This window comes from Psammomys obesus, unplaced genomic scaffold (genome assembly GCF_907164565.1).
Source record: "Psammomys obesus unplaced genomic scaffold, mPsaObe1.curated_primary_1811, whole genome shotgun sequence".
Taxonomy (NCBI): domain Eukaryota; kingdom Metazoa; phylum Chordata; class Mammalia; order Rodentia; family Muridae; genus Psammomys; species Psammomys obesus.
In genome coordinates this window covers 1,056,487-1,071,508 of record NW_026590598.1, presented here as the reverse complement: position 1 = coordinate 1,071,508, position 15,022 = coordinate 1,056,487, and the positions used below count along the sequence as shown (strand labels likewise).

Here is a 15,022-nt window from a genome sequence, read left to right as displayed (position 1 = left end):
GATATGCTTTGGAACCAGTTGGTTCTTGGGGTAAAGAATAGCACATACAACCGTGACCAGTTCACACTTGGAGGACACAAGTTCCCCCCCCCCATTAAAATAACACATTTTTTTTTCTTAAACAAACCTGTAACTTACACCCTTCATCACTTTACCATGAGTTGTTTGTGCACTGGAAAAGTGGAGGAATGTGTGCACAGGGTGAGGGATATTTGGGAAATAACACGTTTCATTCAATTTTGCTGTGAACTGAAAACTGCTCTTTAAAAGGTCTATTAAAAACTGGGTGTGGTAGCACGTGTGTAATCCCAGTACTTGTACTTGGGAGGTCCAGGCAGGAAGATCAACAACTAGCCTGGGCTACCCCAGCCACTCTGCCAACAAACAATCTATTAATATTTGCATTGTAAGGGGAAGCATAGTCGCACTTGCCTTTAATCCCAGCAACGGGGAGGCAGAAGTAGGAGAATCTCTGTGAGTTCGAGGAGGCCAACCTGATCTACATACCGAGTTCCAGGACAGCCAGGACTATAGAGAGAGACTGTCTCAAAAGCAAAACAAATTGTATGTGTGTATGGTACTATACAGTGTGTAGTAATTTAGAGAGGAGAAAAACATTTGTATTATAACGGTAAATGCAAAATCATTATTGCTTTCTATAAATTCAAGATGACAATAACTGTGTTTCAGTGGAAAGTATATGCCCACCTAAAGTCCTATTTTATCAACCCATGCAATGAACACTAAGGGATCATTATAAGAATACTTTAGGCTCATTTCCTGTGTATGCACAGTTGCTAGAGTACAGAACACAGACTCACGGCCTTTCCCTGTTACTCTATGATGTGTTCCCGGCCTGCCTGCTGGTGTGCCTGTGTTCGTGTGCTTGTTTGTGTGTGTGTGTGTGTGTGTGTGTGTGTGTGTGTGTGTGTTCACACATGCTAGGCACACACTCTACCATCAGGTTACACCTCTAGCCTGTTTTTTTTTTTTTTTTTTTTTTTTTTTTTTAATTTTCTACACCCACTGTTGAAAATTAAACCTCAAAGCAAGCTCAAGTCAGGCACATACAAAGGAGAAAATCTGCCACAACTCTGCCCTCCTAAAGTTCAGGGTCAGAACCCAAGAGGAAGAAAAGATAGTAACGAGCCTCAGGGCTTGGATGTCAAGGGCCTTCCTACAGGCATAGCCAGAGTACATGGGATCTTCCTCTAACCTGGAAAAATACCTGCTAGAGAGCCCTCGGTTCTTGGAGCAATGGTTGATGGGAAAGTGGGACGTGCACCGGCCTGAGAACTACCTTGGGCTCTGAGGAAGAAATCCAACTTTGCCTAGATTAGGAACATAAGGCTACCTCTCATCCCTACAAGAAAACCCTAGGCACTGATTGGCAGAACAGAGACAAACTGCAACCAGTGAGTTCTGCCTTGGGTCCACTCGGCCGACTCTCTACTGGTATGCCACACGTGCCCTAGCTATTCTGTCACCTGAGGAAGCCACATACTAGACTGGTTGAGCAGCTTGCTCAAAAGGACAAAGTGACACACAATAAGCGGCCTAAAGCCTGGGGCATTTTTGTTATGGTTTCTTGTCCTCCGGTTTGAGGTCAGCCGAGATTCTTAAAGAAACAGCTTTTTACTGCTGCTCACCTTCCTCCATCCCCAGCCCTCTTTTCTCTCAACTTGTTCTGGAACATGCAGGTGTGACTATCCCTTTCCTAAAGGACATATGGCTCCATCCCTGCCTGGTCGAACACAGGCTTGAGGGCTCGATAGGACTCTGCCCTACAACCAGGGGAGCGAGAATTAAGCCTCCTTCACTTCAGGGTCTTGTCCTGAAACAGATGACTCTTTGAGCCCCTGCCCCCACCCTCCCACCCCCAGCTCTCACCTGGCTGGTAGACAGAAGGCCGGATGCTGGCCGTGGTTACAACCCGAGGCTTGGGTGCAGGGGCAGCTGGACCCTCACTGTAGCTCGTATGGGCAGAGGGTGCTGGAGACATAGCTGCTGCAGGACTGGAGGCAGAGGCCTGTGGCCTGGAACCAAAGCAGAAGAGTTATAACCAAACAGTCCACTGGGCTCTGGTATCCAAAGCCATTGCAGGCTTGCTGTCTGATCTCTAGGCAGGACTATGACAGAAACACCCACTGGATTGGTTCCAGAATCTACAAAGAAGCCAAAGGGTCTTAGAGGCAAGGAAGCTACTCCCTGTGGCTAGTGCTGCCGCCTTGAGAAAGAGGAAGGGAAGGTACCAGCCAGATAAAAGAATGCATGGAAAGCCTTCATCCGCAAAAGGAATTATAGCAGAAGGACTATGGACCGAGGCAGAGGGCAGAGAAAAAGGAGATAGAAATGGTCACAGCAACTCCAAACCTTTCCAGGATCCCTCTGGCCATCTGGTCTCCTTATCTTATTCCTTTATGATACTGCTGGAGGAAGCAATTAGTCTGGTGTTTTTTGAGCAAATAATAAATAAATAAATAAATAAATAAATAAACAAATAAATAAATAAATAAATAAATAAAATATTCTGACAACATTTATGGGAAGAAGCCAGGAGGCCCCAGCAGCTCCCAGCTCTGCTTCTTTGACAATTTCCATTGCTTCCTTCTAGTGGCTCAGCTGTCAGGATCCTAGAGCAAGCAGCATCTTCCCACACGTGGCTCAGTGACAATGGTAGAAAGACATGTACAAAAGTATCCCAGTTCTTTGCCTTCAGGAAATGCTGGATGTGGCTTCTTTCTTAGGGAGATGAAGGCTCCAGGAACTTCCAGAGTCTAGCAGCTTATTTAATCTTACCTGGTGCAGTATTTCCCAACCTCATATGTTTGTTAAAACCATTTCTTCATGTCAAACTAATGACTGTCTTTATCTTTCTACACGTTGTTCGTCCCAAGGGAGACCTTTGACCACACCCAGCAAATGGGTCATTAGTGGGCTACTACAGAAATGAACCTCTAGAAATATACCCCCAGCCTTTGGCATCCTGTGTTTTGTTGTTGTTTTGTTTTGTTTTCTACCTCTTCCCACGGGCCCACTGGACCTGCTGGGCCAAGCGGTAGGGTGAAGAATTGCCTTCTTGTCTGGGTCTCTGGAAGGGATATCCCTGGGATGACAACCAGTAACCTGAGTGGACCCAGGGAGACTGGGTGTTGTCCCAATCAAGGTTAACTAATCTTCAGAGCCAGCAACTGACCTGGGGGCTGTGTAGCCTTACCTCAGCATCATACCGCATTTATAGTTAAGGCTTCCCCTGCCCTTCTGTGGCTAGACCCCTGTGCTAAGGCCAGAGGAGTAAGCACACTGGTGGAGAGGAGGACATGGAGTGCAAAGGGTGCCCGGCTTTCTCTGTGGCTGGATGAGGCTATCGGTCAGTGTGTCAGGGCCAGACTTTCCCACCACTGGGGGGTACCAGCATCCTGGATTGGCATGGGGACAGGAAGCAGAGCTGAAGACATCTGGTGAAGGACCAAGGTGGACGGTCAATGAGCAACTCTAGCTCAGCTCCTTCTGAGGCCATGTGCAAGGAAGGGGGTTATTTGTGTTGAGAGTGTACCCTCTGACCTCTTCTACTGTAGCCCCGTGCCCTGCAGAATCGTCTTCTGCTCTCAGCAAGGTAATGAAAATTACCATGACCCTATGCACCCTGATCCTAGAAGGCTTTTGTTCCCCGGGGAAATCTGGGTCCTGGCTGGAAACAACAACTGGACCATTCCTGGAAGCCTGGAAAGACAACAGGGCCAACCTTGCTGTTGTGGCAGCTTGAGTGAGCCACCCAGCCTCCCTCTTCATCCTCCCTGCATGGCCCCATCCTTTGGCCTCTGTTGTGGTGGGTATCCAAGAAGGCAGGCTGAGACATAGGAAATCAGAGTACTTATTTTAACTGTTTTGTGCAGCCTGAGGCAGCTTCCCAGAATCCCATGTAGTTCCAAGCCCAGCCCAACTTGATCCATGGGGGTGAGCCTGGTCCTGGCTTCCAGGGTGGTTCTGTCCCATTTTCCTAGGGCAGGCTTAAGCAAACAGCCTTCCCTCTTCCTGTGCCAGACCCTCTTCTCATTAGGGTCTTGCTTCCTTCGTAGATCAGGCACTCTGGTGGAAAGTGAGAAATGTTCCTGTTGTGGACAAGGTGGAAACCTTCCTATTTGTAAAGGGAAAGGGAAGTGTCGGGTGCAGAAGCCTATGAGTGTCCAGCCCCAACCCTGCTTCTCACTGACAGGCAAACCCCAGCTACAAGCTCCAGGCCTCCATGTCCAGCCTGCCCATCAACAGTGGTTGATCGCCTCAGGACACCCCCCTGAGGGTGAATGCTTCCTTTTCATTACCTTGCTGAAAGAAGAAGACTCTCATGTCAGTCATGGTTGGTACACCCCACAAAATGCATCCCAACTTCTCCTTCACATTCTGCACCAAGCAGTACCAACTTGCTTTCCTTGGAAAACATCAAGGAACTAACTATGTGGATCTAGCTGCCCACAAATAGGCTCAGGGTGGGTCCTTTCTTGCCCCCTTTTCCCAGCATTAGGTCTGACATCTGTGGGCCAGTTACCTCGGATTCTCCACAGGGCTTGAGGCAGGGCCTGCAGCAGAGGCAGTGGCAGCATGGGCAGCAGCAGTTGTGGCCAAGGTTGGCGAGGCTGCAATGGGAGAGGCAGCAGCAGGCGGCTGGACAGAAGCAGGCAGCAGCGGGGAAGTGGCTTGGCTGGTGCACACTGGAGCATGCTCAATAGGGGTGCTGATGAGGCGGGATCAAAAAGACAACAGGTCATACGGGCCCAGGTCTGGGGAGGCCCTCTCCATAGTGTGGGGTGTGAGGGGGTGGATGAAGAGCATTATCGCTTCTTCATACAGAGCAGAATCCAGGTGTGTGGGGGAGGGCACATCTCCAGGTGCCGGGAAAGAGCTCCTCTGGAATCCCAGGAGAGCATGAGTAGACCTAAGAGAGGAGCCGGACAGCGTAAATCTTGGAAGATGTTTACCCTCAGTTTTTCTGTACTTCCTGGTTGTTCTTTCTCAGCAAACTACAATGTGGTGGAAAAGCACATTTAGTTATCAACCAGGTCCCTCTCCTATCTTGTTTGCCTTTTCTCTTTCCATTACTGCTTGTACATTCAGTCAAGGGCATATATTACCTCTGGGAAGGGGTGCTCTAGCCAAAAAAAAAGCCATGAGAACATGGGTTTTAGCACAGGGCACTGACAGTACAGCTGACTGAAGATGGACAGAAGCTACCATGGAAAGCAGATCAAGGCTACCTGGCCAAAAGGGGGCAATGTGGTTGAGGATGGTTCAGAGAATCAGAAATCTGTGCCCCTTTTCATGACATACAACGGGGAGTGGCAGGACCTATGGGGAGGGGACAGGTAGAACCTACTGAGCTCGAAGGTCCTCATGTCACCGGGCAGCCCAGAGTGACATGAACATGGTTCTAAGCACCGTAGACCTAAAGGGTCTTTCCATCAGAAGCAGAGAAGCAGCTGCTCTGCTAGTGTGGAGTAGTGTGATCAAGTAGGATGGACATACTCAGCGCTAGCATAGCTAGTTCCGGTAGCCCAGATGTCCACACGCCTGCCCTTAGAATGACTGGTTATCCTGTAATCCCAGACTGTCCCCAGAACTTCTCTAAGACAGAACAGCAGAGTTTGGATTAATGGGATTCGTTCTGTTCCCTATGACAGAGAAAGAAAATTCAGTCATAGGGCTGGGGAGATGTCTCAGCAAGAAAAGTGCTTGCGGCTTGAACATGAGTATAGTCTTGAATTCAGATCCCTAGCATCCACATAAGAAGCGTAAAAGGTCAGGCACAGCAGCTTGTAGTTCTAGCTCTGGGGAAATAAAGACAGGAGAATCTCTAGGGTTTGCTAGCCAGCCAGTCTTCAGGTTCAATGGGAGACCCTTTCTCAAACACTAAAGGAGACAGCGATTGAGGAAGGCACCTGACATTGACCTCCGTCTTCCAGACACATACACAGAAATGCTGTGTGCACCGCTTCTCTCAAAAGTACTCACCGCACCCCACCCTCTGCCGTAAACCACGAGAAAGCAGAGAAATACACACCCTTTCCTTCCCCTCCCTCACTTCTTTTCCTTCCTTTCCTAAAAGGTTGGTTTGTAACACTTGTATTCAAGTAATTCTTTTGCTTCAGCTTCCCAGTTAACTGGGACCATAGGAAGGTACCACCACCATACCAGGTTCATTCCCAGATCTTTGATTGGCATTTCTATTTGTAACAATAATGACAGAACAAATGAAATTTCTACATGTTGTAATGGCTCCCTTAGCCCCAAGTCATATGTTTACTGACTTCTTATTTTGTTTCTGCCATTATGCTTTTAATGTCTCACAGCAGCCCTCTGATGGGGCACAATCAACCCTCCTTAATAAGTAAGGAAATAGAAACAAAGTTCATCTAGTCAGGGTCCTAGAAGTTAGCCGTCAGAACAAAATGACTGAGGGTCATTCTGGTTTGAACCTACCCAGTGTCCTACCCAGAGGAAGAAAGAAAGCTCTTCCTGTGGTCAGCCAAGTAGATGCTCTTGTCAAGGGCAGATTCTTGCTGGACATAAGAAACTTCTCAGCACTTTCCTATCCCAAAGTTCCACACTGCCAGGGTTAGCCCATTTTTTCCTTTCATCTTTTCAACTGCCCTGGATGATTAGCCTTACAGGTCTCATCTGAGAGGAGGAACCTGAGGTTGGGGGACACTGTCTCTCTGGTGAAACATCACATAGCTAGGTAGACTGCTGGTACACACCAGTTTTCCCAGCATTTGGGAGGCTTTGTGAGTTTTGAGGCTGGCCTGGGTTACATATACAGCAAATTCCAGGACAATCTGGGCTATATTACGAGACTCTGTCTTAAAACAAAACAAAACAAACAGAAAATATCACTCAGAGCCTTCTAGTTAAGTTTGAAGTGAGGTTGAGCATAATTTCTGGCAAGTTCCCTGGTAATGCTGATGCGGCTGGTCTGCAGACCACACATGGAGTAATAAGTTGTTAGATGCCTCTGTCTGTCCCAGATAGGAATGCAGGGAAGCCACAAGCTGCTTACCAAAGCATCTCCTAATTGATCTGCATCCATTAAGAAAGGAAAAGGTTCAAAGCTGAAAGAAAGGATTAGAGCTGGAGAAGTAGCAAGAGTTGTGTGTTGGCTGTTTCATAGGGAAGAGCACATTCGGATGGGCAAGGGTGTTAGCCCTGCCCTGCCCAGGCCTTTCATGGCTTAGTTGTTAGAGAGGAGGCCTTGGATAGCCTGGTTTGTGGGCCTACAGCAGTGCTATCCTTGACTCGTCTATGAAGCCACCTACCCAACCTCTTTGACACACCTTGCCTTCTGAAAGCCATGTTGATTATGTGGCTATCCCAGAGAACCGCTAGATCTTGAACCCTGCTAATGGGGCTATTAGAGGCCTCCCTACGGGTTGGCCAAGTATGTGAAAGCTCAGGATGACGTAGAACATTGGGCCCCTCCCTGGTGTCATTCCACATTTCCAGTGAACTATTAGAAACTGAAGACCCTGAACAGGATAAGAGTGATGGAAATGTCTAGGCTGGGCAAAGACGACATTGGCTTTGTCTGTCCCCTTTGTTGCAGTATGCTACTAGACCAGCCAACTGCATCCTTCCCTATCAATAGTTCCAAATGAACCCTGGATTTCCTGCAATGAGTTTGGAGCTGGATGTAGGCCTTGGAAAAATTCACTACTGAGCCAGGCAATGGTGGCAACACCTTTAATCCCAGCACTTGGGAAGCAGAAGCAGGTGGATCTCTATAAGTCTGAGGCCAGCCTGGTCTACAAAGGGAGATTCAGGAGAGCCAAGGCTGCACAGAGAAACCATGTCTTGAAAAACCCAAAAAGAAAAGAAAAGTTTACCACTGACCACAGGGGTGAGACAAAGATCACTATCGGGGCCATACGGGCTCACACATGTGCCCGCTACTCTGAGTTCTCACTGAGTGCATCCTGTCCAGGAACACTCTCTACAAGCAGCTGCCAGGGTCTGGAGAGAGAAGAAGGGACATCAAAGTTGTCCTGAAGGATCTTGGGTTCTTGTTCCAGGTCAGTTTCTGCACGAAGATCCATGAGTCTCCAGAAATTCCAAAAAGTGGGCACCAGCAAGCAAGCATCACAGAGAAATTACACAGCCTTGACTTTAGTCCTAAAAAGAGAGCCTGTGAGGTCACCCCAGCCTGCTTCCTGCCTTTGTCGTAGATTCAGATTCCCTTTTTCTATTCGTTTTTCTTTCCTTCTTTCCTTTTCTTTCTTTCTTTCTTTCTTTCTTTCTTTCTTTCTTTCTTTCTTTCTTTCTTTCTTTCTTTCTTTCCTTCCTTCCTTCCTTTCTTCCTTCCTTCCTTTCTTTCTTAATTTTGGTGTTGGGGATAGAACCCAGGGCCTTACATACATGCTATGCACATTTTCTACTCCCAAACAGTTTAAACACCTAGGTAAAAATAAAACCCAAGCAAACCAGACTCAGATGCTCATGGCTACTAAGGGAGAGTGTGGCCAGGCAGCACTGTCTAGCTGTAGTCTCTCTTACAACTAATGTTTTCCTCTCTCTGGGAGGTATCAAGGTGGACCTGTGCCCTCACTCTGAATGGTGGAAATGGAGTTTTGTTGATGTGGTGGTTGATGACTGTGGTATGTCTGGAACAGAGAGGGTGAGTACCAGTGGAAGAGTCAAGTCTTGGGATTGGTGGTCACGGGGCTCAAGTTGTGTAACTGTTGGTGATGCTAATACTATGACTGGTCCTGGTACTGTGAGAGGGGATTTGACATGCTTGGGAGTCAATGGTGCCTGTGTTACCTAAGACAGTGAAGTACAATGGTTTCTGTTGGTTCAATGATGGGAAAACACCTTTTAGGTGTTGGTCGTAGCACTGTTTCTGCTGCCATCCACCTGGTCGATGTTCTGTCTTTTATCCTGGTGACTATGGCTCAGGGAGTTCAGCTCTGTCACTTTGTAACAAGGCCAGGCCCCCATTACTCTGCTGTCTTTGTGAGTATTGCCTGTCAGCTGCAGTGGAAATAGTGGCCTGCAACCTATGCCCATTCCACTTTGTCATCCAAATATATTCAACATCCCATAGCCTGGAACTCTATACCTGGATCACTGCTTTTCATGACCGCCTCGGCATTCCATCCATCCTGGTCAAAATGATTAGAGTGGCATTTGTGATCCCTTTCTTCTCCTCAGCATCTCTGTGCCCTCAGATTAGATAGCCCCTCAGCCTCCCCTATCTATATGATCAAAGAACACTGGAGCTGAAGAGATGGCTCCATGGTTAAGAACACTGTCTGCTTTTCCAAAGGATCTGGGTTCATTCCCAGCACCCACATGGCAGCTCACAACTGTCTGTAATTCCAGTTCTAAGGGCTCTGACACCCTTTCACAACTGCACATTAAAAAAAAAAAAAAAAAAAAAAAAAAAGGATCAAGAACACTAACCTCTACTTCCAGTTAGAGGGACTCCTGCCTTTGGAGTCTACACTGTCAACCTTGCATTATGGTTACAGTCACATTGTCCCTTTCTGAGTCTGTTAGTATTCACCATGGCCAGGATCCTTGCTCACAGACATAGGATGCTAAATGAAGAGAACTCTCCTATTTACTGAAGGTTTTATGTGGGGTCTTGGCCTGGAGCCATACAAAATGCTGCTCACGGGGGCCTGGAGTTGCTAAGAGGCACCAGGAGACTAGAAAGCTAGTAAGAACATCTTAGAACTTTAACTAATGGACCCCAAGAGAACACTGACACACTTGGAGCTGATGACCAGAGGCTGAGAATCCATCAACTTGGAGTGATCACCTCGGGTCCTTTCCCACTGCCTGAGACCACTACTGCCTCTTTGTGTCTGACCACCTCCTACTCTACAGTCTACCCTTGGGCTTCGCAAGTCACCAGTCCAAATATGGGTGTGTTCAAGCTTGCCTAGATGAAGGTAGACATCTCTCTGTCCTTCCAGGTGTATCCCCCAGCCAGGATGATGGTTGTTTGGCCCTGCCATCAGGCTGTTAGAAGGAAGAGGTGGAAGGTGAAGAGGAACAGGCTGGTAGAGAGATTGGAGAGAGCATCTCAGGGGTGGGTAGAAGTGAACAGCGTCCCTGGCTGGCCATTCCAGGTGAGCTGGCCAGAAAGAAAGAGTGTTTTCAGACAGCAGGAGTGGGGTCAAAGTTTCAACCATCCAGCCTCAGAGGATGCAGGGCATCCTGAGGGTTGGTCCTTTGTACCTTCTTTATTTTCCAAATGCCATTGTCCCCAGCCTATGATTCTATGCAGTGAGAGACCAGGCTGCTTGCTGGCCAGGTGGGAGGAGTGCTGGCTTTGAAACCACAAGCCTGCTGGTGGGGACTAGAGCTTTTCAGCCAAGGCTGAGGAGCTTGGCGAAATGCTCCAGAGTAGCACAAGGCCACAAGTGGGGCCAAGAGTAAGAGTCAGCTGGAAACCTTTCCCTACACTCATGTCACCAAGACTCTCCTAGGTCTGCCTTCCATCTCTGCCTTCCATCTCCCTCTCATGAGCCCCCAACCTCCACCTCCTGGTGTTCCTGTGAAATGTCCCATTGTCTAGGTGTACCCATTGAAGTACTTCTCAGACCATATAGACAATGCAGAACAGGAGTAAGGGTAGCCGGGGTGAGAGGCTTTTGCATATTGCCAGTTGGTGAGGGAAGATGACTCCATTTGTCTGTCATAGGTGAGTGTAGAAGGAGAAGCTACAGTCCTGGGGTAGCCCCCAGACACATTGCCCTGTGGGAGGCAAAGACTGCCCGCAGAGCCCCAGTGTGGATCCTTAGCTTGACATGTAGGACGGCAGCAGTGAGCAGAGCTACACTGAGGCTCACATGCTGGGCATTATCCTTGCCTCTCTGTTGGCCATACTTGTCCTCTCTGTCCTAGACACTGTCCCTGAAGGCCCTCCTAAGGTGAGGTGCAGGGCACGCATACAGGCACAGCATGATTGGGGCTTGGTTTGTTCATTTCAAATCCTCTTTATTTCAAAACAAGCATGCTTGTATGTACACGAGAAAGAACTACGAAGCCAGCACACAACTACAGAGAAAAGGGTGCCCCCGCCCAGGACCCTGATCTACGAGCAGTGTGTTTCTGGTGAGTGTAGGTCCAGGTGCTGGGCGGGGTGGGCAAATGAGCATCAGCCACTGTATTTTCATTGTGTGGGAGTGTTAGGCCAGCAAACCCTGTCATATCCTCTCTGGACTACAGCTAAGGGTTTGCATAAGGGCTGTACAGAGGCTCTGCTTGTGGGGGTTGGGATGGTCATACTGGCTCTGGGGTTGGAGAGGTAGGAGGTACTGAGTGCATGGCACTGGGCCCCAGCTGTCAACTTTGGGGTGGGCAGACAGCAGAGGTGCTACAGTTGGCTACCAGAGGTGCCCCCAGCACAGCTGTTCATTATCAAGCATCACCATGGGGTTCACATGCCAGATCTGTGTGGGAGAAGGGCGGGGGTCCAGCCTGCCAGGGTTCAGGGGAATCCAAGCAGCCTTTTAGCTTTTAACATTAAGGATTTGGGCTGAAAGGCCATGGTGCCAGTTGCGCAATTTGGCAAAACGTGGGCTGTTACGTTCCGTTTCAAACCTTTCCCTGTGGCACAGAGACAGAGACAGGGAGAAAGAGAGACAGAAACAGAGACAGAGAGACAGGTAGAGAGAGAGGGAGAAAGAGAGGGGTTAGGGAACATGTCCACTATTTCCCTGCCTGAAGCTGGGACAGAGGGACGGGTGGGGAACTGGTTTGGGGAAGCATTGCCATCCTTTGGGGAACTACTTTCTAGAGGGCCGGCTTAAGTCAGATAGGGCAAGACTTAGTTCTGGGACAAAATGGAGGGACTGAAGTCCCTGCCTTGCTCGGAGGAGAGGCATAGAGTAGGGGCCTGGTTAGGGGGCCAATGGGCAAAGGGAGGAAGGCTCCCTGGCCTGTGGGGCTAGGACTGGGCAGAGCTGCTTTGGCTGTGGGCTCTTGGAAGTGAACCAAACAGGCAGGCAAGCCCAGAATGGTCTCTGTCCTCTAGCTGGGCACTAAGAAGAAGGAACACTTAACTTATGATGAGGGCTGCTGGGTAGACCTGTTACCTCCCTGTACTGCCTGGTATTCCTCACCTTCACCATCTCCAGAGAGAAGCCTTCACATGCTACTCAGGGCTCCTACAGGCCCAGACCTAAGCACAGCCTGGGCCCACCCTGGTTCACAAGCGCACACACATACTCTCTGCCACAGAAACAAAGGAGCAGGACCTGCTCCTTCCTGTCAGTGGGCCTCTGGGAGGCTCAACTCACAACTGCCCAGGTGAAGACACAGTGCAGGCACCCTCTGGCCAGCATGTGGAAAGGGAAGGGGAGGGAAGGGGGCCAAGGAAACGCCAGCCAATGGTGCTGGGAACCTAACCCTCCTCCATGGCAGAGATACAAACTGGTGGCAGGAATCACACCTAACCTTAAACACGGTGCATGCAACCCGAACAAAGACACAGTCAAAAAATAGTCGTGCTGGCATTGTTGTCAAGAGGTGGCCCTGCCAACAGTTACTAACTAAATCAAAACAAATGTAAAAATAGAATGTAAAAATATCCTCATCATGGGATACTGCGCAAATGAATTACAGGCTGAATAAGCTTGATCCAAAATTCACGAGACAGAACTGTTTTGGATTTCAGATGGTTTTGGAATACTTGCACATATATAATGAAATAGCATGGGTAGACAGTATAAAATTCATTTACATAGCATATACGCTTTATGCACATAACTCAAGGTAACTTTTTAACAGGACCTGTGTTTTGTTCTCAACATCACTTCAGTCCTGGCAACTCTCCCCAGGGTCTCATACATGTAGAAAAGCCCTCTGCCACTGCTACCCCCCAACCTAGCATCCATTGTCTTTTGTTTCTGTTTTTCTTTTGAGAGTCCTTGCTATGTAGCTGTCTTGGAACTCACTCTGTATCCAGGCTGGCCTCAAATTCAGAGATCTGCCTGCCTCTGCCTCCTGAGTGCTAGAATAAAAGGCATCACCATATCACACCCAATATCTGTGTTTTGACATGACATCAAAAGTAATTTTTTTTTAATCTTTGGTGTTATCATGGTGCTCAGAAACATTTTGGCTTTGGGGCACTTTGGATTTTGGAATCAGGGTGTGTATGTGTGAATTTGTACTGGTTCACACAACACCTTGATAAAGTCCAAAGAAATTTTGCTAATGAAAAAGCCAACCCTGAAATAGTCACATACTATATGATTCCATTGCTGGTCAACAGAAAGAGGTGTGTGTATGTGGCTGGATCTGGAGGCCCGTGGAATGGCCGGTCATAGGTGTGGAACCGTCTGTGTTTGGGTTGAAGTGATGTCATCAGTGTGACATTGTGCTATGATGTCGTAAGACTTTGCCACTGGAAAAGGAAGTGGGACACAGAGAATCTCTCCATCATTTCTTTGTTGCATTTGTTTGCTTGTTTGTTTTTCAAGACAGGGTTTCTCTGTGTAGCCCTGGCTGTCCTGGAACTTGCTCTGTAGACCAGGCTGGAACTCACAGAGATTTGCCTGCCTCTGCCTCCTGAGTGCTGGGTTTAAAGACACGTGCTACCATATCCCCGTATTTCTCTGTCATTTCTTACAACTGCAAGTAAATTGGCAGTTACCTCAAAATGAAAAGTCCAATTTAAAAATGAGTTGCCAGCATGCCTGAACCAGGAAGCCTGACTTTAGGCAAAGCTGGTCTTACAGTATGCATGGTCGTAATCACCAGACCTGGTCCTTGCATCCCCACATGCCCGTGTTTACAGAGGTCTACCTTCTCATTTGCATGGCTTGGCTTGCTCTCCCTCTGCTCCTCAGTTCAGCACATTGCAATTCTGTAAGAGTGTTGCAAAGGCAGGGGGCGGGGGCTGCTAATTGCTAGCATGGTTGTAAAACATTGGTCTGATCCAACCTCTTCATTATACCAAGAGGCTCAGGGATGTCCACATGAGCAGTCTAAAGGCACACAGAAATTCAGGAGTGAGTCCACCATCTGAATGCCGGGCCTTTCCCCTCCACATACCTGCCTTTCTGAGGTCAGTCAGGGTGAATGGGTGAAAGCAGTATACACAGAGGCCCTGTGGCAAGGCCCACACAGCCCTGCAAACACTCAGAACCTTCTCATAGAGACAGTAGAAGTACAAAATGAGAGACATGGCCAGTTGCCAGTGAGTCTCCAGTTCTAGCAAAGCCCACCAAGGCTCAGTGACAGTTTGTCATTGGTGCTCAGTGACAAAGTAAAGGTCAGTTCTAGAACCTCTGTGAATCTTGTGAACCTACTCTATTTGCTGCTGTTGGGAAATTCCTGTCTAGCCAAAGAAAAGGCAAGATGAGAAAGCCCATGGAGATGAGGAAGAGGAGAAAGCAGAAGAGAGGAAGGAGGCCTGCTGGGTCTGCTTAGGCTGTGGTGCTTGGAAGGCCTGCCATCTCCAGCTGTGGCTTTCAGACTTGCCGGGGTGCCAGCATACTAGGGGCTGATGTAGGAGGAGGGACAAGCTGGGTATTAACTGTCATCAGGATGGATCAGCAGGCCCTGGGGTTCAGCTCCCAACTCTGGAGTCAAGGTGTGGCTCTAACCACTGAGCGAGTCCCTTGAGCAGTCTGAAGGCAGTACACGAGGAAGAAACATGCTCTTGGCCTGAGTGGCCCAGGGACCGGGCAGCTGCAGACTTTTCTTGGCAATTTCCTTCCAAGTGTAGTGGAACTAGGGCATACACAGCCTCTATCCCAGAGTCCCGGGCTGCTGGGATTTGGGGAAATGGAAGACTGTGTCCATGAGGACAACCTTCAACAAATTAAAGTCAGAAATAGAGACAGAATCAAGAGGCTTGCACCCTTTGGTCCTGGGGGGAAGGTCTGCTGGAGCCTAAGAGTCTCCACTGAAGGACCTGAAATCCTGGGAGGGATGGCCTGGGGCTGAGGCAGGAAGCAGGCTGAAGCCTCTTCTTGGGACCTCTGCCAGGTTTTCTTCTGAGGAAACTCTATGG

The 15,022-nt window shown here is 48.6% G+C and overlaps 1 protein-coding gene across 7 annotated transcripts in view; it reads right to left on the bottom strand.

The window, feature by feature from the left end:
* The window catches only part of Ldb3 (LIM domain binding 3), a 62,011-nt gene that overhangs the window by 21,949 nt on the left and 25,040 nt on the right, over window positions 1-15,022 (bottom strand). For 3 of the 7 annotated variants that reach the window (XM_055607988.1, XM_055607987.1, XM_055607990.1), the window contains 2 exons: window positions 4,547-4,732; window positions 1,891-2,036 (listed from right to left, as the gene is read on the bottom strand). In XM_055607988.1, coding sequence (XP_055463963.1) covers window positions 1,891-2,036; window positions 4,547-4,732 — 332 coding nt within the window. Of the gene's footprint in view, window positions 1-1,890; window positions 2,037-4,546; window positions 4,733-10,996; window positions 11,608-15,022 lie in introns of those variants that run through there. The other 4 variants (XM_055607989.1, XM_055607991.1, XM_055607992.1 and 1 more) reach the window with 2 other exon arrangements.